Source organism: Malurus melanocephalus, unplaced genomic scaffold (assembly GCF_030028575.1).
Source record: "Malurus melanocephalus ecotype Western Australia unplaced genomic scaffold, MMel_1.1 scaffold_92, whole genome shotgun sequence".
Classification (NCBI taxonomy): Eukaryota; Metazoa; Chordata; class Aves; order Passeriformes; family Maluridae; genus Malurus; species Malurus melanocephalus.
The window spans coordinates 700,688-728,291 of NW_026623324.1; the positions used below are offsets into that span (position 1 = coordinate 700,688).

The window sequence follows — 27,604 nt, forward strand, 5'->3', positions numbered from 1 at the left end:
TCTGCCTTTGTGCTCATATGAGCTTTGTTTCCTTGGGAAATCAGCTACTAAAACAGGCAATAGCTGGGACAAGAAATGAGATCTAGCAGGAGAGCAGCAAGACTGATGATTTGCAAACCTTTTGGTTCGGGGATTTGCAAGACCCACCCCTATTTTAAACACATTGGAGGAATGCATCAGGATGCATGTGTAGGGACCTATGAATCTAGCAGGGTGAGCAGACTTTTTGTTGCTCATCATTGTAAGAACAGAAGCATCATCAAGTACCCTCTGTGCTGGGAAATATTTACAGTGTGCATCCATCTCCCTCGTGCTCAATCCTACAGTGTCTCCTGAGAGCACTCATACTAAGTCCCCAGCAGAAGAAACAAAATTTTTACCAGGCCTGATAAAACATAGAATGAAAATAACCTGGGTTTGGGAATTTGCCTCCCCTGTACCAGCATCTACATCTGCTGCTTCTCAGATTTCTTTTTCTGGTATCAGGTAGCTTCACTATCAGATCTTTTCCGTGTGCATTTAGTGTCTCCAGTTTCCAAACGCTGCCTCTGTTTCAGTTTGCATCTTCCCCGGCATCCTTCCCCTGGCACACCACGTGGATGGGTACTAAGGGGAGTAAAGTGGCACTTGGTGCTGTGCTGGTGACATGTTCCCCTTCACCTTGCCTGGAAGGAAAGCACCTTGGTCCTGACATGCCAGGGAAGAAAGGGGCACTAAGGAGACAAAAGACAGGCAGTAAGCACAGGACAGTCTTAAGSTGTACCAAGGAAGGTTTAGGTTGGACACGAGGAAGAATTTCTTCACAGAAAGGGTGATTTGACAGTGGAATGGGTTGCCTAGGGAGGTGGCGGAGTCACCATCCCTAGAGGTGTTTAAGACTGGACATGGCACTCAGTGCCGTGGTCTGATTGACGTGGTRTTGCTGAGCTATAGGTCGGACTCGATCTCAGAGGTCTTTTCCAAACCAATTGATTCTGCGAGAGCACCATGGTCCAGATACACCAGGGAAGAAAGGACCAGTAAGGAAACAAGGCAGGGGGCGAGGGGAAGGCGACATGACAGCCACTGTGCGTGCGTCTGGGCCAAGGAATGCCGCTGGGTTTCCGCGGGTCCAAGCTGAGGAATGCCGCAGCCCCGGCGGCGGAACACGCCGGCCGCCAGCGGGACGGCGGGGAGGGAACTCCAGAACAGCCCGGCTCCACGCCGACCGCGCCGCCGCCCCGCCCAACACTACATGTCCCGTCGTGCCGCGAGCTCTGAGGCCCCACGCTGCGGTCGCACATTGGCTGCCCACGGAGTCGCCTTCTCGGAAGCACGGCCCGGCTTCGGTGCTGTTCCCATTTCGCCGGCAGCAACACCGAATCGCCCTCCGCGCCGCCCCTGCGCAGCACCGCTCCTCCCGCGCCGCGGGCGGCGGGCCGGGCTCCCTSCCCTGTGTGGCGTCTTGCCGTCAGGCACTCGCGGACAGCCCCGCCATGGCCCGGCAGGGCGGGGGCGGGGGCGGCGGGGTCCTGGCGGTGCGCGGGGCGGCTGCGGGGTGCCGGGGGGACGTGGCTCGGCGGCACCGGGATGAGCGGCAAGGAAGGTGATGCCCCTTCCCTCTCCTTCCCTTCCCACTCTCAGGAGACCGAGGCTGAGGAGCTGGAGCCAGGGGAAGCGGGGGGAGGCCCCGCGGCTCGGAGGGGCGGGGGTGCGAAGCCTCTGCCCTGCCCAGCGGTGCCCTTCGGCTGTGTCGTGAAATTCACACTGAGAGGCCGCTCCTTCTCGGATGTCAGTAACCTTTCCTTCTTGGGTGCCCTGCCTTCCTGCTGGGGCTGTACTGGTGTGCCAGGGAACGTGGCTTTAGGGATCTGCATYCCTGGGGGTGGAAAAGCAGATGCCACAGAGGAAAACAGTGTGTGTGTTAGGCCTGTAAAGCACTAGTGGTAACTATTTAGTATCGTATGTGTGTGTATATACATGTATAAAATAYTGTGTATATAGCATAATATATATGTGAAATACGTATTTTTTCACAGCTTGCTCTGCTGCCTGTGTGTTGGTTTAGCCCTGGCAGTCACAGAATCAGAGTCACAGAAGGGGTCAGGCTGGAAGRGACCACAGGGGATCATCTCTTCAAAGCTCCCTGCTCAAGTGGGGTCATCATAGATTACATAGCACAGGACTGTATCCAGATGGTTCTTGAACATCTCCAGTGAAGGAGGCTTCACAACYTCTCAGGACAATCTGTTCCAGTGCTCAGCCACACACACAGTAAAGAAGTTCTTCCTCATGTTCAGGTGGAACTTCCTGTGCATTGGTTTCTGCCCATTGCCTCTTGTGCTATTGCTTGGCACCCGTGAGAATGACACAGACCCTCCTTCAGCAGCATTTCAGGGGGATTCATTTAATACTTTCAACTGCTACAGGAAAAACAAAACTCTGAACCCATGTCCAGCAGAAAAGAAGGAAAATTATTTTGAGTTTCCTCTTTAAGATAGTAGCTGTGCCACTTTTGGTTTTGTTTTGGGATACTAAATAATTAAATGGACACATTTTAAAATCCAGTGTTTGTCTGTAACTTTTAAGTAGCTTTCCTTGGTTCTTTTAAAGAAATTGAGAGAACTCCACATATTCAAAAGGTGTGCCTATATGCAGGTTGGCCAAATTTTGGGCTGTATTAGTAACAGTGTCCACCTGTCACCAAAAGGAGGGAGCAAGAGGGAGGAATGGTTGACACATGGGTGACATGAGTCAGTCCCAGGTGAAGGAAGGATAAAAGGAATAAACAATACAAGGTGTAAATTGGGAATAAAACATAGTCCAAAACAKATGAGTTCTGAGTGTGGGTCTGAAAAGGAGGGTTAAGGAAGAGGCACACAAAGCCAGTTGACGTGAGCAGCTACGCTGAGGTGAATAGAGAAGAAACTGCTTAAATGGGCAGAATGTAAGGGCCTAAGAAGCTACACTGCRGGAGCTAAACCCGCATATCTAAATTTGCTTCAATTGTGCCTTGCTTATTTTTATGGGTACTAAAGACCTGTGACATAAATCACAATAATAAAAACTTGCAGGTTTACTGACTCATTCCAAGCTGAAAATTAAAAAAAAAAAAAGGAAGAAAAAGAAAGGTCTGATCCTTTCTTTTTCTTTCTCCTGTAGGTCCTTGTCCACACAAGGATTTCCATGCAGCCATTCACAGCAAGAAAATATAAGAGTGTGAAGACCTGAAGATGTTACCAAAAAAACCCAAACTTAAGATCCTGCCATACTCATCCATCAAAATKGATTTGTTTTTTCTAATTTTCACTGGCAATGTGGTAGAAAAAGTAACATGATAGTCTGAAGTTGACATCAGTTGATTATAAGGTTCATCCAGGTACCTTATTCTGTCCTGTAGAACATGACTGCTGTTAGAAATGCTCTGAAGACAGCATTCTGGTGCTTCTTGTGCTCTGGCAAAATGATATTTTAAAATACCTTTCTGTGTGTATATCTTCTAYTTAATAGGATCGGGTGGGTTCAGAAAACGAAAGCATGACAATTTTCCACATGGTCAAAAAAGAGACGAAAAAGAGAATGTTAATCCACCTTCAGCTTTGATGTCATCTTTTAAATGTAAGTATGCATTTGGAGAACCAGATTATAAAAAGATGGTGTAGAAATTACTAGTGGAATAAGCCAGGTCTCTCTGGGGGAGAAACTTGAATCTAGTTGGACTCATACTCCTTACCTTTGGAGTTTAGTATTTTGCTTTTTGTGCAGTGAAAGTCCTGGGAGTGAGATTTTACGTGGCTCTGCCGTGTTCAGCCAGACAAAAGGTTACTGGACCCTTTGGTAGCAGAAAACTGTAGGATCTGCAGAGGTGTAATGCAAAATCTGTGCTACAGGGGTGAGAGGAGAAGATGGTGACCTTTGGCAAACTGAGGAGGCTGCTGACCTTGGCTGTGGCACAGATGACTAAACTTCTTCAATGTAAATCTGGATGTATTGTTTTATGAGTTGGTAGTTGTTTATAGCTGCACTTTTTCAAAAAAAGACTTTACCTAACTAATATAGACTTCTGTGTAGACATTTAGTTCAGTTTGAATGCCTTTTAAATATTAATRTATGTTTAAGATTCTTTAAATAAGCAGGTGTTAACTTCCCTTCAGCCAAATTGTTTTTACAGGATTTTTCACCAAACCAGATTTGAGCTCCAGTAAATTTAAATTGCTCATTAGAAATCCCCTAACAAAGCAAAGTTGTCCTTCAGAAATGRGAAGCCTTGAATGAAGAAGGAAGGAGATTTGATATGGGGAACAGATGATTTCAAAATTTTCCCCATGCCACATATTTTTTATGAAGCTAAGCAGGGTGAAGAAATATAATCTGGCTGGCTGTTTCAAATGGTTACTTCAGTAACCATAACTTCCTGGCTCTTTTTAAAATGGGTGTTTATATTTTTCTGTGTAAATCAGCTTGGCAGATGATTAACCATGACCCCTGACCTTTACCTAGGGAAGCTGTGCCCCATCYCTGGAAGTGTTCAAGGCCAAGTGTTCAAGGTTGAAGTGGACTTTGAGCAACCTGGTTTAGTGGAAAGTGTCCTTGCCCATGGGAGCAGAGTTTGGAGCCAGATGATCTTTAAGGTTTCTTCCAACCTAACYACTCTAACATTCATACTGAATATTGTACACTGACTTGCTCTTGAATTGAGTAATGTAACTGTGCTTTCAATTTAAATTTTTCATCTTATGAATATCAGTTTGTCATAAAATTGCCATTACTTCCAGTTCAAAACAGCTTGTTTCCCTCCCTTCCCATGAGATCTAGTGATCAGTGTTTGGTTAATTTCAGAAAGGATTTAAGGGTCATGGTTTCTTCAAAGTCTTTCAAAGATACACTCTGTATTTATTGCAAAAGTGCTTAGTGCAATCTGAAATACACTAAGTGCCCTGCTCCAGACAGAGATGCTGGTGGTCTTTGTCTTCATGTCAGGCATAAGCATTAGGAAAAAACCATTATTAGGTTTATAATTGAGCAAGTTGTGTAAGGTGAACCAGAGCTGTGTACTATTTCTGTACACTGTCTGAATCTAAAGAACTTAGAATTGTTCTTTGTCTGAATCTAAAGAACTTAGTCATAGAATCATGGAATATGCTAAGTTGGAACTGATCCATCAGGATGTTTGGGTCCCACTTCTGGCCCCGTGCAGGACATCCTGATAGTCACACCATGTGCCTGAGAGTATTGTCCAATTGCTTCTTGAACTCAGATGGGGTTGTTGCTGTGACCACTTCTCTTGGGAGCCTGTTTCAGTGTCCAGCCATCCCCTGGGTGAAGAGCCTTTCCTGATACCTAACCTGAACCTTCCCTGACAAACTACAGGCCATTCCCTTGAGTCCTGTCACAGGTCACCAGAGTGAAGAGATCTGTACCTGCCCGTCTACTTTCCCTCATGAGGATTTTGAAAGTTTGCTCTCAGTCTCCTCCTCTCCAGGTTGAACAGAACGAGTGACCTCAGCTGCTCCTTGCATGGCTTCCCCTCARGTCCCTTCACCATCTTCATTGTCTTCCTTTGGACACTCTTTAAAATCTTAAGATCCTTTTTATAATGTTTTGCTTAAAACTGCACACAGGAATTGAGGTGAGGCTGCCCCAGTGGRGAGCASTGACAATCCCCTCCCTTGCCTGGCTGGTGATGCTGTGCCTGAGGCACACCAGGACACACTTGGCCCTCCTGGCTGCCAAGGCACTGCCAATTCATACTCAACTTGCCATCAGCCAGAACCCCCTGCAGCACTGCTCTTCAGCCTCTCATTACCTGGTCTATACACACAACCAGGGTTGCCSCAATAATATGTGGCCTTAAATGGTTATAAAGGTTTTGCTATTTTTAATCTCTTAAAAAAAAAGATGTACTGGAATTGGTCTATTTGCACCAAAGTTTTCTAGAAAAGTAATAAAAAATTTTCTTCTGTAATAATCATAGAATCACAGAATGGTCTAGTTAGTCAAAAACCAAGGAGTTACACCTCTTTTTTGGCAATATGTTTTAAATATGATGGCTTAGTGATAAAGGAAGTGGATGCTACCTTGATTTGTAAGGTTAAGGTTTATTAAGTGTCATCTTTAATGGTCTGATTTTGCACCACCAAAATTATCAATAGAGTCTGAATCTTTACTTTCAGTGCTAAATTAGACATTACAGTGAAATGTGTGTAGGAAATGACTGTGTGATTTTGATGTGTTAGCTTGGAGACCCCCCCAAGTTCTAATCCTTTGCGATTATCRGCAATAGCACAGTATGGTAGGTTTTCTTGTACCCTGTTAGGCTAAAGATTATTGTATTTGTCTGGTTTACTTCAGAATAGAAAGCACTTCACCAGGTTTAAAATCTAACATAAAATTTTGAAAGCCCTAACTATCCAGAAAAGATTGGGGATGTTGCTAATATTGCAGATGTTCAGAATTGTGAATTTCTYAGTAGATGACATTTGTAAATGGTCCTTGGAAATATCATCTGTGGTATCCCATGAAAGGAAGCCACCCTTCCTCAAGTTCCTGTCACTATGATCTGAGGGAAAATTTCTTGATGCTAATTCAGGGGTGGAAYTGACTTTAAGAATTTGGAAGAGACACACCAAACAGACATGTATAAGAATTAAAACATCAGTAGGAGCATTTGTGACTTAGGGTTTCAGAGTAGACTGGGGAGAACAGAACAAAATGAGAGGAACCAAGTTTTTTAGGCAAGGCAGTGAGAAATACAGGACTGTTTTTCTAGCATCATCTAAACCTTGTTTGCCAACTAATTTCTGAGCTTTTCTAAAGGTTATTCACTTGTTAAATCCTTTAAAAATGTAACCTCTTAATTTATTTTCTGCATCTTCTTGCACAAAGACACTGACACTCAGAAATTTATATAGGAAATTTGTTAGATTTCTTCTAAGCATCTGTTAGTGATGTATTTACCAGAATAATGGTCAATAAAATGTTAATGATATTTGTAAAACATTCATAATATTTGACTGTCATAACCAGATACACTTTCTCTCTTCTCTGTACTCATTGTAATTAGAAAGAATCAACATCAGCAAGTCAGAAATGTTACTTTAAATAATTGAGCTCACTTTTCTTTAGTACTTCTAATCCTTAGGGATATTAAAATACTCAACTTTTGGCCAAATCTAGCTAGGATGTGAAATGCAAGCTTTCTTATACTATGCATTTTGTACACTGTATGTGCCTTAGCCAGGTGCTTTTTTATTTGATTGTTTTAGGCGCTGGTGAATCTTGTTAACAAATAATTATAGGGCTTCMTTTTTTATATATCTTGTTGAGTTTGGGTGAAATTTTCAGTCCTTTTCCAGAACAGTGGTATAATGAAATAGATTTTATTAGCAAAACCAAGTATTTTACCTTAAAAATTGTTTGGGCTGCCTTAAGGCATTTGTCAGGACTGATTTGTAGTTAAACCTCAGTTATTAAACATAGGTAATATTAATGATGAGTATTGCAGCTCTGGGAAATAAAGGTAGTATTAATGATGAATTTTGCAGCTCTGGCGGGTGGCAGACAGTGGTGGCCTCTGCAAGCCATGCCCCKTTCAGGGGCAGCTGTACTGCCCACCTTGGGGAAAGGTGCCCAGGGACAAGGCTGGTGGGGCTTGGGTCTGTAAGGAKTTAGTGCAGCACAGGTGCTTTGCTCTTTCCCTGTGCTGTGTTCATGTGCTAATCGAGGTTTTGCTGTAACAATTGACTCTGCAGCATTCCAGCTGGAGCTTGACACCAGGCACGATAAATACGAACGGCTCGTCAAGCTCAGTCGTGATATAACTATTGAAAGCAAAAGAACGATATTTCTGCTTCACAGGTTCACCAGGTGAGTCATGTTGAGTGTGAATATGTTCATAGAAACCTACAGTCTGCCTTGTCTGTGAGTAACAACTGCAATATTCTGTTGAGAGGAATTTAATTAACTTCAATAAATATCCTTTAGGGTAGATGTGAGCTAATGAAGGCACACTCCAGTTAGAGAATTAAAAGATGCYGGTTCAGGTTTCTGGGTTGGTTTTATTGGTTTATTAAACCAATGTAGAGCAGTAGAATGTACAACAGATGAGAGCCTTCCAGCTTTCAGCAGGTTGTGAGAGTGGAGTACGCACCCTTCCCTCAGGTTACTTGCCCAGGCAGGTCTATCATCATTTTGGTTGTTACAACCCCACCCGAGGTCATCAATGCAAATAGGAGGTGACCTGGGGTCTGTTTATGTAAATTCTACAACTGGGTAGGCTTTTGTGTGAAGTTTTGAGCCTGTATATGTTTTGTGTTCCCATGAGCCTTCAAGCAATCTTTGGAAGCCAGAGACTAACTAGAAGAGCAGCAGGAAAATTTGAAGCTTTGCATAGCCTGTTATATAAAGTGTTTGCTGTATATGGTATATGTATATGGTCTTGCATGTTACAATTCTTCCTTTTCTTTGTAATTTCATTTATATTAATTTACAATTTTGTTACCTGTCAATATATTTATGTTGAAGTAGTAACTATTTACAGTCGTAAGTGGAGATGATGAAGTTGCACTCTTTTTAACTTTTATTTTCATCTGCAAAGAGATATTGTCATAATTCCAGTAACTGCTACAGTCTTGACTGTAAATAGGTACTTCCACTGCAGGGACTRGGTGGCTGGGAACTGGTGGAAGAAAGATCAACAAAAAAAAACCTCCTAATTACTCTGAATATAGATTCCTAAAACATTTCTGGTTTTGTGAGAGTGGAAGTTTTCCATGCTGTATTTTGTATTTCCTTCTTTGCTTTTTGCAGTTATTRTGACTTTAACTACAGTAAATTTTACTGTTTGCTTTTAAATGTTTTCTTGAGATCAATTGATCAGTAGTTCTTTAAAGAGATATATAAACTAATATACCATCATTTGGGGTCAAAGAATGGAAATTTTAAAGGAAATTAGATAAACTAAACTTTAAATGCCTAGTATATGTTGTGGTTGTGAATCAGATGTTTCATCTGTTCTTAAACAGCACAATCCAGAACTAATTTCTTAAAAAAAAAGTTATATGTAGAAGTACATAATGTATTGTATTTTGCAATACTGTCAAGTATTGGAAAATATTTTTTTAAGAGGTGGAAGGACTTCTGTAAGGACTTCTATGCTAGTTTTCTGGAATATTTTTTTAAGCCTTTGTATGTGTTTCTCMTTTTTCTTACTTAAGCAATAATCATGATTCTAATCTGGAGTAAACATCATGCTACCAGAACTCCRGCTGGTTGATTATTTTCTTGTTAAGGATCTACAGAATTTCGGAATCTGCTGTAGGTATCTRTGGAAGTTAAACTGTTTCTCATTCCAGTATCAGTTTTGCTTTTTCTCAAAGTCAGTAAAAATGCATTGGTTAGTAAAAGAAAATGTGTAATGTTTTTAAACTGTTTGTTCATGTTTTGGAAACTGCCCTTTCAGTTTCTCTTTTATGGTTGCAGTGCTCCCAATGGGGAAGAAATACTAAATGAATCTGAAGTTAAGCTAGATGCTGTCCGACGGAAGATCAAGCAGGTTGCACAAGAGCTGATTGGAGAAGACATGTATCAGTTCCACAGAGCTATATCACCAGGTAAATATTTTTAAAATAGGAAGAGGGTGCAATTTTTTAAAACTAAGTTTAGTTTCTCTTTATGTAGCAATATTTCCTTTTCATGTTGCAGGTTTGAATTTGTTACATTTCTGCAGTTATAAATCAGGACTTCAGTTAATCTTTGTTACTAGCAAAATTTGCTATAGTGTTAGGCTGTAGTCCTACAGTTTTGTTGCAGTTTAAAGGAAAATTTAAATGGGAGTCTACAACTGGAAATGTTTGGATACTGACCTAAACTGAAGTTAAAAGTAAAGGCTGGTCTTCTCTGACTGAGAGGAATGTATATAGCACACACATTTACCCCTCCTGAAGGGTTATAATTTCTAAAAGGAGAGTGGGAGCAATCTTGTGAAACTATCAATTTTGAGTGATAAAGTGCTTTTGAATTGATAATGAATTAAAATGTTTGAATTAGCATATTCTTTCTTCTAAGGTCAGAATGTGCTTCTGCCTCTCTGTTACAAGCTTAAATCAGTTTGTGTGTTTCAGTAGCATCTTTTTCTTTTCCTCTCTGTAAACAGCAGTCTTTGCTAACATTCTTGAGATACTAAATTTCAGTTCATTCATGACTCTTGCTGTCAAACCGTATTTCTTTGCTGAATCTTTGCTGACARTCTGGATATTACCTAAAATTGGTATGCCTTGGTTGTGGCAACGTATGAGTAAAATATGTAACTGCTTTTTTGACATCTTAGTCATGATATAAAAGTGTCTTCTGTTTATCAATCTTCATTTTTAACGTATTTGGAATTATGTGTATCTTTCCTTGTTTAGGCAAAACTTCTTCAACTGTCAGGAGCTGAAGAGCTGCCCTGAATTATTTAATTATTTTAAAATGTCCATAAGATTCTTCGATAAACCAGCAGCAAATACATGTATGTAATTTACAAGATAAACAGTGCTTAGGTTAACTTGTACTCAGGTCTTACAGAAACTTAAGTTTGTTAGGAGTAAGACAGGTCTTGAGTGAAAGCTTAATTTAGCAATTTGGAACCAGAAGGAGCTTGCCCTGGTCGTCTTCAATAGCTCTGATTGATTTTACAGTCCTCTTACCTGTGATGCATTTGGTTGTTCAAATTAGATATAAGTAGTTTTTCTTAGAGCACTTAATCTGTCTGTGTCTTGCTGCTATTTATAGCCAAGTACTGTAGTGACACAATGAAAAGAGAGAATTCAAAACGCTGACACTACAGATCTCAAACTGTGAGCAATACTGTTCCAAGTGTATTATGAGTATCTTGACATGCTGAAAATATATTTTGATATTCATTTTAAGTACTGCTTAAGAGCTGAGAACCTTGGATTTAAGAACAAAAGTTTTTGAAAGCTTCATTGTGACTTGTAAAGTTTGTATGAATAACTCCTGAAGTCCCACATGAGTCATGTAATGCAGTGTATAAAAYAGCAGTGTTTGAGGTCTGCTGCCTCATGGATCCTTGTGAGACTGTGTGGCACTCTCARCCATACCATGTGAGCAAGATTCCTACGGGGTAACCTGTAAGAACTTACTCTGCATMAGCTGCCTCACCTGAACTGATTCTATTTGCTTTGATATGTGCCTCAGTGGGGGTACATTCAGAGGCTTACCTGCCTCTGGTTTACTGAGGAGCAGTTTACCTGGAATTAGGTTAATTCACCTCACACATAAGAGAGCACACTTTCATAGCAGGCATATGGGCATATGGAAACTTACTGCACAATAACTTCTGTGTGTACCAATGTTCTTGTAAAACAAGTAAGCAAACTGATGCTAGTTTTCTACATCCAGATTCTCTCCTCTGAGTAAAAAARATTATTGGTTTTGTTTCTTAAAAATTATATATTTTCGAAAATCAAATTTCTATTTTGCATGAAAGATATATAAACTTAAGCTAGCCTTAGCGATACAAAAATAAAGAAATAAATGAAAAATAATTGTTCAGGTTTGCTTTGTGTATTTGGTAAATACACACTGTGAGCTRCACTGATTTTCCTGCATAATTTATTTCTCACTTGCATAAAGGTACTTGTTAATACCAGAATGGACCTGAATAAACTGTTTAGAAAACAACTGCAAGTATGCCGTCAGAAACAGTTCAGGATTTTTAATAGTTTTTTCCAGTGTTGTAAATCTCAGCCTCTTTAAAAGACTAAGATGTATTTATTCATTTTAGAGCAGGGTGAATTACTCTGGAGGAGGTTAGTAGTAGAAGTAGTTAGTAGAGGAAGTTAGAGACCTGCTGCATGTGTGATGACTCAATGCCTCCACAGCTGCAAAACTTTCAGAACAGAATAGGCAAATTCAGGTGGAAGGGACATACGATGGTCATCCAGTGCCACTGCATGACCACTTCAGGGCTGACCAAAAGTCAAAGCATATTGTTAAAAGAATTGTCCAAATGCCTCTTTTAAGCATTGACAGGTTTGGGGCACCAGCCACCTTTTGGGAAGCCTTTCCTGTGTTTGACCATCTTCTCAGTAAAGACATGTCCCTGCTTCATGCAGCTTGGAGCCATCCCCACACGCCCTATTACTGGATGGGACAGGAGATAAGCACCACCTTCTCCATTTCCCCTCCTCAGGAAGCTGTAGGGAGTAATGAAGTTGCCCCTCATCCTTGTCGTCTCCAAACTAGACAAGSCCAAAGTCCTTAATTGCCCTTTACAGGACATTCCTTCCAACCCTTTCATCAGCTCTGTTACCCTGCTCTGGATGCCTTCAGGGGTCTTCACATCCTTTTTAAATTATTATGCCCAGCACTGCACACAGTTGCATGTACAGTAGCACACCATTAATGCTTACATGGGACTTGGGGTGAGATTGTCATAGTTAAACAATTTTCTTACTACAGTCTTAGGAAAASTTAAGAAAATGAATCTTACTGACCTCTGGAGGTAAAAAGAAAGGATGGCAATAAGGTATTAAGAGTGCTAAATTGTAAGGGGGAATAGAAGTAGACTCTGCTGTCCATCCTTCCTGCACTCAGGTGTGCAGTGTCTCAAATGCCTGAACTTTGCAGTTTTTTTTGGATAGAACTAAAAAGTAGATATACACAGACCCCCACTGTATTTCTGACATTGGAACTGGAAATGGCTGTACTTTTACTTTTTCCTCTCTTCAGGTGAGGTAAATGTCAAGTCTGTGTACTCCCATCAGTTGCATAATACTGCTTGGCCCTAAGATCTCCCTGTTGTTTCTGTAATTAGATAGTTGTTCCTCATTAAAAAGACTATKTATAAAATCCAACTGAAATAAGTTGCCTTTATTCTATTTCTGCAGATCATCCACAACATTTACTTATKTTCTAGCTCTTCTACATATGCTCCTCTGTGAGGGATGTTTGTGCAATTGGTGCCCATGGTGCATGTTTTGTAAGGGAGTGTTAGAATATACCCATGTGTCACTGAGAAGACAGGGAGTGCTTTTAGACATTGTGTAAGTGAGCTTGTTTGTGTAACAAGTAAAATGCTAGMTTTCAGCCAGACATTTACTCTTACCTTCATTAAATCCTTTGTTCTCCAGTTAGTCTCTGGGATGGCAAAAAAGGAATATGCAGGCTGCAAGACTTGTGGATCTTGATTGTGCTGAAGCTTGGATCAAGGAGGTGTCAGAGATGTGAAGATGTTTGATGTCACAATTATGAAGCTGAGATAGAAAACCTAGGAATAGTAAGAGTGAGGGGACAGTTAGATGAAGAACAGCTGTGAGAGGGAATGAATGCTTTATTGCCYTTCCCTGCCACTGTTTATGAAGAACTGTAATTGGGAGGGGAACAGTGGTAAGTGTTAAGAATGTTGCTTTTAGTTTTGGTTTTAAGTCTAGTGTTCTTTAATTGTTGCTTTGCTTTTTTTTTTGTTGTTGTTGTTGTTGTTGTTTGTTTGTGTTTTTTTAGTGGAAAAAGCAAGAGTTGCTTGCCTTTTTGAAAATAAATGTAGCTAAGGAAAGTGCTAGATCTTTTGTCTTTATGTTTCCTAGAGCTGTAAGTCTTGATCTTCCTTTAGCCTAGTTTTCAATTCTGATTTTGTGTTTTAAAGAAATTCTTAAGAACTAGTTAAAAAAGCTTTTTRTTAACAAAAACATTGCCATTAAGCTGCTTTTTTACTTCCAAAAGAATAAAGAAACGCCTATGTCCCATATCTCAAAAGCAGCATGTCTAATTAACCTCAAACTTCCTAAAAATATTCTCCTTTGTCTTGAAACCAAACATGAAACATCCTCCTGTTCCCCACCCTACCTCTCTCAGAAGGAGTAAAAGGGTTCAAAATGGAGCTTATAATGGAAACCACTGTAGCCGCCTTAACTGGGGAATCATGATTGTYTGCATACTAAAGCTGTCTAATACATATTTTATTCAGTATAATAAGTGTTAGCCTATAAATAGAAGAGTGGTATGAGCATTATGCTTGGGAATATTGTTTGCCACTTGTAATTGTTAAATGCTTTTTTTGGGGTTACTCCAAGCAGTTGTTCTCTTGACTTGAAGATAAAACAATTCTGGCAGAGCACTAAAGGAGTTTCATGCTTTCCCTCATTAAGAATAGTGCTAATGGCACGCAGGACGTTTCCCCAAAGGACACTTGCATGAGCTCAAACACTGAGTATAGCACTAATTGAACAACAACAAAAACTGATGACTGTTTTCTACACGTTTCTTAACAGTACAGATTGTCCCAGGGGATGATTAAGCAAACAAAGAGATACTGAAATAATGAAGTCTTTTTTTTAATGCAGGACTCTTCATTTGTTATGTTAGAATGTTCTGCTTTGTTGATATTTTTAAAGCTTTACTATTTGTAATATAGAATTCCTGCTCCTTTGCCCTGCTTTGCAGTGTATACCTTATATATCCTGTGAGGAAATACGTACTCTTTCTTTAAAATTGTTGAGAGACTCTGTGCAAGAAAAGGATTGAAAAAGATTGCATGGATTTATGAAAGGGAGGAAGAAAATTTTCAGGATTTTTTATTTGTATATGTATGTGTTTGAGTATTTATATACAGATATAGATATATAGATATTTTTAACTCTCAGCTACTAAGGGAAATATCAACAGTATACACAAAACATCTGTATGAGACTTAAAGACAAGAAAGAAGTGYTCTGCAATATGTGCAGGGTCCTACATTATGGCTACAACAACCCCATGCAGTGCTGCAGCCTGGAGGAAGAGTAACTGGAAAACTGCCCACTGGAAAAGGATCTGGCAGTGCTGGTTGGCAGCAGCTGAACATGGTCCAGTGCATGCCAAGTAAGCCAGCAGCATCCTAGCCTCTATCAGCAATAGTGTGGCTAGCAGGACCCTCTATTATGCACTGGCTGCACCTCGAGTTCTGTGTTCAGTTTTGGACTCAGCACTACAAGAAAGACATTGAGGTGCCAGAACATGTCCAGAGAAGGCAGTGGAACAGGTGAAGTGTTTGGAGCACAAGTCTGACGAGGAGTGGCTGAAGGAGCTAGAGGTGTTTAGCCTGAAGGCTCAGGAGGGACCTCACTGCTCTCTACAACTACCTGAACGGAAGGTGTAGCCAGGTGTAGGGTACTCTCTTCTCCTAAGTAACAAGCRGTAGGACATGAGGAAATGTCCTCAAGTCATTTAGGTCATTTAGAGTCTATATTAGGAAAAATTTATTCAWGGGAAGAGTTGTCAGGCATTGGAATAGGCTGCCCAGGGAAGTRGTGGAGTCACCATCCTGRARGTAATTAAAAGACATGCAGATGTGGCCCTYAGAGACATGTTTTAGTGGTGAACTTGGCAGTGTTGAGTTAGTGGTTGGACTCAGTTATCCCAAAAGTCTTTTCCAASCTAAAAAATTCTATGATTCTATGTTAGCATGTATGTAATTATTCAAAGCATGTTCTAAATTTACTCTGCATAAATGCAAAACTTGAGTAATGCAGAGGGAAAATTAAGGATTGCGTGATAGGTTGGCATTGTGTGGGGTTGAATGGAATACCTTTTTAACATGACTTGTTAAATGAAATGTCTAGCTATTTGAAGACTTACTCAGTTTTTTGCCACTTAAGACAAAATATCAGATGGGGAGCCCATGATTCTTCTGGCGCTTCTTAAGTGGAATGGCATGGGGTGATGATGGTGGATGCAAGTAGAGGGCTGCTGGCTGACCTTTGCTGTGTGTGTCTGCTTGCAGCAGTGGCGAGCAGAGCGGTGTGCACAGGGAAGCTCATTAGCTGTTTATCATGTCTGCACTTGCTCTCAATAGGATTAGATGATGAGGCTGTAAAATGTCAGCACCTTGTCAAAACTATTGCTCTGACTGCTTCTGCTGATGATGATGCAGGAAATTCTGTGTAAAAGTTCAGCACTGACGCAGTCTAACACATCRTTTATCTTCTGCCGGCACCATTTGTATTCTGAGAGATTGATATAATGGAGCTTATTTYTGTCTCCTGCCTTGTGCTATTTAGAGTCACTTGAGGTGTGTAAGATACTGCAGCAAACTGCATTGGTTGATTAGACAAGGCCAGTTAAGTCTCTGTGGATGTAAAGAAAATATTTTAGTTGCATTAGAATTGCACTTTTTAACTGCAGTATATATATATAACACCAGACAAGATGCTGTAAGAAATGCTACAGAGATGAGTGTGGTCTGTCCAAACAGGCCAACTTTAGGTTGCTGATCATTTAAATAATAGGGGGTTTTGAGTATTTTATCAAGGATTTGAATTAGAACACTAACTAAAGGAACTAGCACATAATGATTTCTGTGTTACCTGGGCTTGTTTTTTTGTTCTTAGCTTTTTAAACTCAAAATGTGGAAATAACATTTTCAAGTTGTGCTACCTTTGTAAACACATATGTATTTCTGAGATAGTATCAAGGTACATAATATCAAGGATATAAGGTCAATGAACTGTCGTGCACATCAGGAACAGTGTAAGTAGGACACCTATTTTTTTGCGAAAGCTTAAAAACTGTAATTAAAATAGACAGCATATTTAATCGTAGGCTGGTAATAGGAAGGAAAAACTTTTTACTGCAGGAAGAAGGTATCATGAATTGTAAATGTCTCACCCAGGATCAGACCTAAATACACCTAAAAGTTGAAAGGAAGGCTGTCCGTGAAGGAAGCAATCAGGTTTATGCAAGATGGTGGGAAAAACATAATAACACAGGAACAGGATGTAACTGAAGAATTAATCTCTTTGCTGTTGTAGGTGAGGGGTAAAATGCCAGAAATGGAAACATAGTTTCCTGATTATACTGGAAAATTAATAGAATTTGCAGTGAATAAGCTAATGGTTATCAGATACAATTTTGTCAATTTCTTTCTTTCTGTTTCCTTACTTTCTGCGTTTCTCTGAACTCATCCGTAACTCTGACAAAAAGCTCCGTCAAACTGGGCTTTTTTTTTTGTTCTGCAAGTTGCCTATTAGAAATTTGATACCTTCAGTTCATTGCATTTTACTACCCTTTTGTTATTTTTGGTTTGTGCCTTTTTCCTAGGCTCTTCTAGGGGAAGGGAAAAGCCAGCAACCGCAAAGCCTAAATTTGTATTTTCTGCTGCAGATTTTGTGTGTCCATACACAAAAAATTAAAACAGACCTGGGAAAATCAATGCAAGTTCTGACAAGAACAAACAAGGCATGCACTGTGCGAGAATTGATTATCAGCTCATCCCTGAATGAGATGTAAATTCAGCAGGAGCTATTCAGGGCAGCATGAGTCCATAACAGAAGCAATGTGCAGTCTTTGAAAGATGCATGCTGTGGGTCATCATGTGCACAAAGATTGGCCTTTCCTACTTCTAGCTGAAGACCTAACTATCCTAAAGTAAAACTGTAATATTATGACAAATACTGCAGTTATTAACATGACAGTCTGAAACGAATGACATTGTTTGTCTTTTAATTCAGTTTCATAGCTGGCAAATGGAGGAGACCTTGTGCTCTGGCTCAGGAATTTTTTTCAACCCTGCAGCTATTGACATTAGTCATTCGCAGACCAGATCCCTCCAGCCTTTACAGGAACCAAGTGCAGCTGCAACATAAGAGAGTTAAAAAAAATCTATGAAGTTTTTTTGTTTGTTTATTTGAAATTACACAGGAGAATGTGTCACAGAGGAACTCCATTCCAAGAAATGACTAGCATAGCACATTGTGGTTTGGTTTTTGTTTTGCAGTCACGTGATCAGAAATAGGGATTGGCGAGTGATGATRTACCTTTGTGCCATCTCACAGATCTGTGTTTGGGATAAATGGCCACTGTTGGTTCTTATGATGTGCTTTGGGTCTGTTGCATGGAAACAACATCATCTTAAGAACTTTCACTGTGGTTTGAACTGCAGAAGCTGTGTTGTGTTAGGTGCTTTTTCTTCTTTGATCATTGGACATCCTGGCTGAGTCAGAACTTCCTTTCTTTAGTATCTTGAACACTTGCCCTCAAGGCCGTCAGTAGTGTAGAATTTGCCATGTAAATGAATCATTTTTAAAACTCTCTATAAATTATGAAGGCAGTTAGGGGGTAGTCAAAGAGGTCAGGAAGACTACTTGTTACAGGAATAGTTTTTTTTAAGATCTCATGTAGAACACGGGGTGCTCTTCAGAATTACTGAGTTCGGGGCTGGTGAGTAGGAATAAAACCCCAAGCTTCAGAACAAAAACCTGATTACAATAGTAACCATGGTACATCCCTCACGTCCCCAAGCAGAAGCAAAATAAATTTGTGAATTTCTCACACACTYGTTGCAAAAAGGCCTATCATTTGTCATATGTCCATGTTTCTAATAGCAATATGAAAAAGGCTTGATTAACCTGTTCTCTGCAATGAGAGATTAAAATATTCTTTGCAGTTCTTTGAAGGGTTTTTGTGCGTCTTTGGCGAAATAATTTAACTCTGACAGGCACCTGTCTGATAGGGAACCTATATTTGTGTGGTTTTTGGGGAAAACCAACTAATCTTGGTATTACCTTTTCCCTGAAGTTGRTGTGTGTTTGATTTTAAACAAGGGGCAAACAATATTAACACTGCAGGATTTGAAGTACATCACTTCAACACATGCAGCTACAAGAGAACAGAACTTTTTGGTGGTCATAGATGTGTCATGTAGCAACTGACTTATGAACAAAGCATTATAGAAGAAATTTACATGTGAACAGTAAACCTACTCAGCTTTTGAATTATTACTCAGTAAATGGAAACAGATTTTTTTTCCAAATTTGTAAGCTCATACAGACTTTTGTTCTAGCACTTCTGTTTGTATTTATAAATTAGTACTGTTTTATAAAATTCATTCCTGACTGGAATTACCCTTTTAAACCATTTTCACTACAGGATGTCCAGAGCATTCCTGTCTCTGAACAGAGCTGGCTTTATCTTCTTTCAGTTAYGTTATAAAATTAACCTTTGAATTTATGCTTACAAGCAACAAAGTGGTGTGATTGTTTCATAGCCTCAGTTTTAGTTTAATTAAGTTTTTGCCACTTCTGTCCAGAAAAAGTCATGTAAATCTTAGGARTCATTGTCAAGTGTGCAGAGAATTTTAAAGGAATAGATTATGGATTGAATTACCAGTTTCATCATCATAGGACACTGGATTTAATTTTTGTATTAATATTTCTAAATTTATTGTGTGTACTTGTTTCAATTGATGATGTACCTGGTTAGTTTGCATATTTCACTAGTTCTCCCCTCCACTGATCAATATGCTTGTGGAAGTGAGTTCTTTAGGTTTACCATACTCCCCATGTTCTGCAGAATTAGYAATCTGTTTGGGATTCCCACAAGAATATGACTTTTTTTTCTGAGTTATGGGGGGCAGTTTGTAAGTTTTATTGGTGGGGTTTATTTGTTGTTGTTGCCTGCTTTACTTTTGGTGGGAGGGGAAAGAAGGAATTTGTTTTCTGTGTTTGTTTTTTTTCTTTCAATGACAATGTAACTTGCCAGTCTGAACATGAGGATAAGATAGAGCCTTGTCTGTGCTGTTTTGATTTTGTAATGAATCAGCAAGTGGGTAGTTTCACATGACTCACCCTGTAAATAATGTGCCTCACCCTTCATGCAGTGATCCTGGAAGAATCTTGCTGTGTCTATCTTCCTACCATCTTTCTAGTGGCTGCTGTTGGCCTGTGATGGCTGCTGCATGGCTTAGGGGRGGAGCTGGGTGAGAGAGCACAGACTTGTGTCTGTCTGCTTGTGTCCTAACCATCAGCACAGGCTGCTCTCTAAACAAAAAGACAAAGTATGAGAAAGAAAATGAGTTTGAGGAGAAATAGGGAGAGAAGCAGCTTATTTGGGAAGATGGCAGGTGCCATTGGCATTGCTAACCTGCCACCATAACTGAGAAGCTTGAAATCCATTTGAACCTGTTTTGTAACTATTGAACTGATATTCAAAGGAGGAAATGAAGTAAACAAAATTTTAGGAGGAAACTTTCACACCTTATTTGAGCTGTCATTCTGGGTTGAAACTTCCACGCATGCATGCATGCATGCATGCATGTACATCTCAGGTGGAATTAGATTCTACTTACCCTGATATGACTCCTGCAATTAAGTAATTTCTGTTATTTACTCATTCTTTAAATAAAACTAGCTTTTCCTCTGTCTTATGCATTCATTTGACTCTTGGATTAAGGGCTCCAATGACTTTTCTTATTATTTTTTATTTAAGAAACCTAATTTCTTGCAAAGTTTGTTAGGGAAACATAATATCAAGGGTATTTATTTCTTATTTCTTGTTTATCATTTAACATTAATTATTCACTATTAATTATTCACTATTAATTATTCACTATTAAGTATCAATTATCAATTATCATTTATGATTTGCTACTTATGATTTATTATCTATTGGTAATATGATTTATTATTACTTTTCCTTCTATCTCAGAGCTTGCATATATATTTAAGGAGAAATGTCTTGAAAATCAGCTGATACACCTGATAAAAAAAGTTCTCAAGCTTTCAGGCAGAAAAATCTTCTTTATAGATATGTGCTCAGAAGATATCTCAGTGTAGCTCTCTAGTTCTTATGTAGAAAATAAATTTTCAAAACATAGAAGGGAGCTGCTATACTGGGTCGCTGTCACTTGTCTAGTACGAGCTATTTATATAGAATAAAGGTAATAAAGTATCAAAATACTTAAGCAGTTGTTTTGTTATCTTACATCTGCAATTATAAGAGGTGCTAGTAAAAGTAGTGCAGTGTGTTTAATTGGGATTTTTAATTTTCTAGTCCATGTACTAGAAAAAACTCAAACCCATAAAAGGCAGTCTTACAAACTATTCCGTTACTGGCAGCTCAATCCATAAATAAGCCAATTTTGGAATAAATCCAAAACAAGAGCATAAGGGGAAAGGTATTGTTGGATGGTGTAGTGAAATGGGATAGGGTTTTTCACCTTGGGAATTATTTGCTGAAAATAGCGGATGTCCTACCATTAAGCTAAAACATAACATGTTTAAACATCCTTCTACCTGCACATGGAAATACCTTATTTCAAGGTCTTGGGTCATTGAAATGTCATATTGTAGCTACTTCTGGAAGAAGGACTTATTTTTTAAAAAAAGAAAAAAGTAAAATATTAATTTTTTTTGCAAAGTAGTTGAACAGGATTTGTTACCGGTCTATTTGTAATGTTAACTTTAAATGAGCTTTGTAAGGCTTACTAAATAATGGGAGATAGATTCTCKAATTGTGAAAAGGTGACAATAAATGGCAAAGAGACTGTGCAACATTCACATGGTGTTGTTAAGTTAAACAAAAGGAAGGAGCACAAGGCTGGAACATGTCAGGTAGGGTGGGATGGCAGGAGGAAGCAAAGATGTGTGTGTGTACATACATATAAGTATGCCCACTTTAAAAGGTACATAAAGATAAATGAACAGAGGAGCCAAACATTACAATGGAAAAGGAAGAATGTGTGTGAAGTAGTAAAGTGGAGTGAATTGAAAGTGTGAGCTCTGATTGATCGAGAAATCTGTTTACCAAGAAGTTTGAGGGCTGGTTTGATCTCTCTGCGAGCTGTGGAAAATGCCAAGTTGATTCTTCATATGCAATAGTCTCCACAGATAGCAGAGAGAGATTCTCACAGATGTTATGTTGAGTGCTGCTCTATCTGGTAGCTTACAGTTTATCCACAGAAGAAGCCAAAATTTTGTAAGGGATTACTGGTCCTGTTACATCAGAAGGTAAGTCAGGGAAAGAGTGAGTGATGAMGTCTACTTCTCTGCTGCTTCTGAAGTTATTTATCTTAGAAGATCCTGAGTAGCTTTTATCTAGTATTGTTCTATAGCTCGTGTCCAGATTGCTTTACCTGAATTCARTTGATTAAATTATGGTGTTTAATTGGCCTTGCCAGCTCCCTGTTTATGTTCTGGTTTGTGAACAGCAGTGCTGAGTGTGAGTTTGTTTGCTGCACGTTTATTCTGCTTTTCCCAGAGCTGCTGTASAGTGGCATAAAGGGTGCAGGCTGAATTGCCATTCTGAGTTGTTTCTGCTCAAATACATATTTAAAAAGAAAAAAAAAAGCATGTCACGTAACATACTTTCGTGATTATACTGTGGAAAGCCTCCTACCACTTGAGGTTATGTCTAGTTTTTCAGGGTATTTCCACCCTGATGTGTTATGTTCTCTTCTTTTTGATATAGACTATTTTTTTGATCCAGRTGTAGTCTAAATGTGCTTCTTCTTGCATTTCTCTATAGCCTGGGGTCCTGGCCTTGTACAGGTTTGTTGGGGGCATTAAGATTATTCTAATGGAAACAGGATTCTATTTCTGGTACCATTGGTTACATCCTCATTTKTTCAGTAGCTAGACTATTGTCTAATCCTGGCCCTCTTGCAGCATGATACCTGTTTGCTTTTCTCGAAGTGAAGTCATCCCCTTAAAATGGCTCAGCATAGCTTTGCTAGAGCCATCTCTGTCATGTTACAGTCTGTTCCTTTAATGTCCTCTTTGGGCTTTCTCTGTTCATGGGTCAGAYATACACAGGCATTGACTTTGTCTTTACAACTTTTTTTTAGCTTAGTACTGCTGTGGCTGTTTGTTCCAGCTTTGTTTCTGCCTAATTTTTCCACCAACAGTGCCAGCTTCAGCTTTCTCCTTATGAACTTYCCTCACATGCTTCCCCCAAATCTGCTCTCTTCACATAAGGAAAAACTGACAACCTCTGAAATCTGTCTGAACATTCAAACTCTATTTTTTTAGATCTCACCTTTGCTGCAATGCATAATAAAATCATCATCGSCTAAGTAGGTAGTGAGAGGTAGTTGTAGCAGGTAGCTGTTCATCCCCAGCCTGTGTTGATACTGGGGATTCCCCTGACCCACATGCAGCACCTTGCACTTGATTTTGTTAAACTGCTCAAGATTCCCATGCRCCCACTTCTTGAGTTTATCCAGGTCCCTCTGGATGGCATCCCATCCTTCAGGTGTGTCAACTATACCCCTCAGCTTGCTGTCATCTGCAAATTTGCTGAGGGTACACTTGATCCATTCTCTGTGACATCAGTGCAGATACGAAACAGTACTGGTCTGAGTATGAACCCCTGGGAACACTGGTGTGGAGCTGCTGTTCAGTGTGTTTCTGAGGGTACTATAATGCTTTATATTGAAATTACAGAAGGTTCTGCATGAAAAATGTAATTGGCTTAAAAACTTGAACGTATTTGTCTGTGTGTTTGGTCTGACTTTCATACTTCAGAAACATGCTATGTTAGATTATGTTGCAATGTTGTTTCTGGATTATGTTAGYTTTYACTTTTTGTTGGTAGCCTTCAATTAGTTTCACTTAAAAGTTTTCTTAAAAAATAAATAATTCTGTGCATGGATCATTGCTGGAAAGTTTGAAACATTAGCTTAATTCTCCTGGTTTTGCAGGACTTCAAGAATATGTTGAGGCGGTTTCATTTCAGTATTTTATCAAAACACGATCGCTGATTAGTGTTGAAGAGATCAACAAACAACTAATATTTACAGCGGAAGACAAAGAAGAAACAACAAACATGGTAAAAGTTTTTCTTTTCTCAATTGACAAACATCTTTCTGGGATGGAAATGCAGCAAGAAAGCTTAGTCACATTTTTGGCATCTGATTAAATAAGGCCAGTTAGTGGAATGGGATTAGATATAATTGTRGGCTTTGACTCACTTGTTCAAAACATGCTTTTTATTCTGCTAAGTAGTAAACTAAATCCGTGGGATACAAGTTTACAAATTTCACATCCTTTTTGTTCAGAGCAGACTGAACTTTTTCTGGTACAGCAAAAGATCCAGGACAGTGAAATACTAGCTAACAAATGTAGAGGAGGGATTTTTAGCCCCCTGGGACTGCCTGTAAAACCTGCTGGTGTATAGTGATATTGTGGAAGTTGAGAGGGACAAATGAATCCAAGGCAGGATGAATTCCATGGAGATGTTACTGCTGGTATTGAACTAGTCACTGTGTTCAGCTTGTGTTAAAAGACACTGCATATGCCTTAGTTTGTCTGGAGCTGATTCSCCTTGGAGGACAAGCTGGTGTCCCATCATACCTTAGCCCTAATACCATCTGCTGTTTCTTAACTTGCCTGTGCTCTGGCCTGCCCTAAATAGCTCAAAAGAACAAACTACTGTTATCATCCACAGGAGACTGGGTGCAGTTTGATTGTTGGCAGGGGACAATGGTGATTTGGTAGCAATTTGCAGAAGTGCACATTCAGTTGAGGTGCAGTGTACAGTACTGCTACTTTACATAAATTCCTGATTCTGCTTCTGCAGAAGATACTCTGCTGYAAAGCATTTTTCATTCTTTCTTTAYTCTCTTGTTAAGATAATGGCAGAGAAGCCTGATTTTTAGCYTAAATTCACTTGCTTTTACCAGAAGCAAGTCAATTGTGGCACACTTACTTTAACAAACGATGAAGTTGTTAATGCCAACATGCACRCCTCTGACCAGATCTGTCAATGTGCGTAGATAGCATGTTACAGGAACAAGGGAACAGAAAGAAACCTGCTTTGTCTCCCATGTTACCAATATTTTGGCAATAAAAAGTATTGGAAACTTGGAGCAAACTTGTAACTCTGTAATGGGTTTGCTTCATGAAGATTTTTTGATAGCTATTTTAATGATCTCAGTTGATACAAAACAGATCTGAAAATACGATGGCTTCTTATAGAGAATATATTTTGAAATTCAAGATACTATTATGAAATCATGTGATTTGTTTTMATAAAGCAGACTATTTTTAATTGCTTTCCTAACTTCGGACAGATCATTTAGGAAAAATTCTATCAGGCCAAGATCTGTCAGATTAAAAAAAACCCCRAACAACTGCAAATAAATATTGATACAAAGATGTGATAATTCTGTTTGCAAATAAGGGTGGTAGAGTTATGGTATGTTTATCATGCTTGCTAAAATGAAAATGACATCTTGAATAGAAATTACCTTCTGGTATGTTGGAAGGAGATTAGTAAATCTGAAATCAGACCATGAGGAAATGCCATGCAATTTAATTTGCCAGAATGTTTTAAATTTCCCATTACGTTAGATGAGTTAGTATGTATTTGAACCATTACAGACAGCTTTTTCATAGTTCTCTATAYGGGACCTCCTTCTGTTCTGTTCCCAGACTTCCAATTCCCATGATAAACAACCGCGTACGTGGAGCCTGAAGGTAACACCTGTGGATTACCTGCTGGGAGTGGCTGATCTGACGGGAGAGCTGATGCGGCTGTGCATCAGCAGCGTTGGCAATGGGGACATTGACACGCCTTTTGAACTGAGCCAGTTCTTGCGGCAGATTTATGATGGCTTTACTTTCATTGGCAACACTGGACCTTACGAAGTCTCAAAGAAGCTCTATACCTTGAAACAGAGTCTGGCTAAAGTAGAGAATGCCTGCTACACCTTAAAAGTACGGGGATCTGAAATCCCAAAGCACATGTTGGCTGACGTGTTCTCCACAAAAACAGAATTGATTGACCAAGAGGAGAGTCTTCCTTAAAATAAGAAAGCTGTTGCAACTCAGAAGGGAAGAGGACTCAGAGAAAGCTCTTTAGTTATGGTTTGTGGGAATTTGACCTTTCTCAATGCTTTTTAGGTAGAGACATTTTTAGTTTTATCTATGAGAAGGTGTCTGCAGTGGTAATTTGTAACCAAAAATACTTTTTATGATGTGCAAGAGAACAAATGTTTGACTTTGGCCTATTGGTATGGAATTTCCTGTGTTGTKCCATTGTATCTTCTTTCAGAATGACCAAAATTTTCATTGCACTCTACTCCAGTGACTGTCATTTTTGTGACTCACCTCAAACTGTTGCTACAAGTTTTCATCAAGCACAGCAGTGGGRAAAAAAATGGTTAGGTGCTCTTATTTAGCATTAGCCATAGTTTCTGATGACCCATTTTTTGCATATTTGGTTCTACACTCATGTCATACCTACAACAGTGCATCTGTGCATAAGTTCATTTCTTGACTTGAAACTAGAGTGGTCTCAACAGTGCCATATAATTCAAATTTCCTCTGATCAGTGCTTTAAAGTATGAAACTAAATCGACTTTTTGCCAATTGTTAACGAAGTTAATTGCACCAGGTAAATATTACTGTGCACTCATTATTTTGAGTCTCTGTTTAAATTGAGCTTCATTTGAGCTAACACTGGTACTTCACAGTTTTGAGATGAACTAAGAAATCCCCCMAAAAAAAGAGGTGGGATGTATTGATTTATATTTTTTGCAATACAGTTTAATGCAGAATCTGACATAGTTCTGCAGACAAAAGAAATTGTCATACGAAGTATGTAATTTGGTGTTAAGACAAGCAGGTTTTGGCCAGAACAAATGCATTGCAATGCTGGAAGTCTGTTCTCCATTGTTTGTGCTGCCCTCAGGACCTCCAGTGGGATTGAACTGATATAAGTGAAAAAGGGCTAGCCAAGCCTTAAATATATGTTAGCAGGAACTGTATCATGTGTGTTTCCAAGGAAATTGCAGACAGAAATAAGGCAGGCATTCTGGTTTCCACATTTATCTTTGAGAAGGGTATGTCACTTGGCAAAATATCAGGGCTTTATGTCAGTGTCTGAAGTTATGAAAGTCTGATAATGTACATAGTGCTAAAGGAAAACAGATAAAACAACATGATCTCTGGACTCCAGGAAATAGGCCTCCCAACTACAATTGAAAATACTGCATGTTTTTTATTTCCACTTCCATATGCTGTGATAGTGCCAATATTTTTCCTATGAGCATCTTCTGAGTAGCTGGAATCATCTGATACATGGATAGGAATGGGTAAATACATTTCTGTCAATTTTTTTCCATTGTTTCCACATAAAGCAGTATGTGGTGAGTTGAAAAAGGAGTGGCATTTTTCCTATTGTTTAATACTATTTTTTACAATAAATTCTGAAAACTAGTCATTTTGTGTTGGTTCTTTTGCCTGTCAGTCCTAGTGGTAAATTATGGTGTGAGTTTCCCACAGAGTAGGATTTCACTTGGAAGTTTGACTCCATTCCTATATTCATATTTCTGTGGACACTTTCTAACCCTGAATCTCTTTTCTCTTTCTCCTTTATCTTTATTCTGTGAAGTCTGAAAACTAGTTAGGATAGAAACTTCATGTGATTTTCTTGAATTAAAAAAGTGCAAAGGATTCAGATGACAAATCAAGTATATCCCTGGAACAAATCTGCAACGGTACCCACATTTTTACATCTCACTTTTTTTTCTCTGCCTTTTTTTTTTCTCTGATGAGAGGAGGGGAAAGAAAGGAGGACACTCACTAATAAGAAATGGTTTTGGGGTGTCACCCCCTCCCTGAGGTATATACATCTGACATTTCAGTTGATGCAGCTACAGTGTAGTTCTGTCTCTTTTGGCACAGTTGAATTTACTGSAAGTCATTGCTTGCTTAGTGTAAGYGTGTGAAGTGAAAGCAGATACTATTAGACGTAGTGTGTGATAGTAACAGGGGTCTGTCTCTTGTCTGTCCTAGCAGCTATCAGGGGGAATTAAAAAATGTTAATGGCACAGTTTGAAAAAGGATGAGATGAATTCCAGCACATTGCA

At 39.3% G+C, this 27,604-nt stretch overlaps 1 protein-coding gene across 3 annotated transcripts; it reads left to right on the top strand.

The window, feature by feature from the left end:
* The first annotated feature begins 1,502 nt into the window (after window positions 1–1,502).
* On the top strand, window positions 1,503–26,951 carry TSNAX (translin associated factor X). 3 transcript variants are annotated; one of them, XM_057368431.1, is made up of 7 exons: window positions 1,537–1,585; window positions 3,142–3,358; window positions 3,490–3,597; window positions 7,731–7,845; window positions 9,460–9,590; window positions 23,432–23,559; window positions 25,164–26,951. In XM_057368431.1, the coding sequence occupies exons 3-7, from the start codon at window positions 3,582–3,584 to the stop codon at window positions 25,536–25,538; spliced, it is 765 nt and encodes a 254-aa protein (XP_057224414.1). In that variant the 5' UTR covers window positions 1,537–1,585; window positions 3,142–3,358; window positions 3,490–3,581; the 3' UTR covers window positions 25,539–26,951. The 3 variants fall into 3 exon arrangements, with proteins under 3 accessions (XP_057224413.1, XP_057224414.1, XP_057224415.1); XM_057368430.1 differs by lacking the exon at window positions 3,142–3,358 and having other exon boundaries at window positions 1,503–1,585; XM_057368432.1 differs by lacking the exons at window positions 1,537–1,585; window positions 3,142–3,358 and adding an exon at window positions 1,640–1,770.
* Window positions 26,952–27,604: the final 653 nt, after the last annotated feature.

Excerpts from the sequence above, each read along its gene's own strand:
- TSNAX (XM_057368430.1), top strand. Across the intron at positions 9,591-23,431 it reads CCACAGAGCTATATCACCAG|GACTTCAAGAATATGTTGAG; the intron begins GTAAATATTTTT and ends CTGGTTTTGCAG. Across the intron at positions 23,560-25,163 it reads AAGAAGAAACAACAAACATG|ACTTCCAATTCCCATGATAA; the intron begins GTAAAAGTTTTT and ends TTCTGTTCCCAG.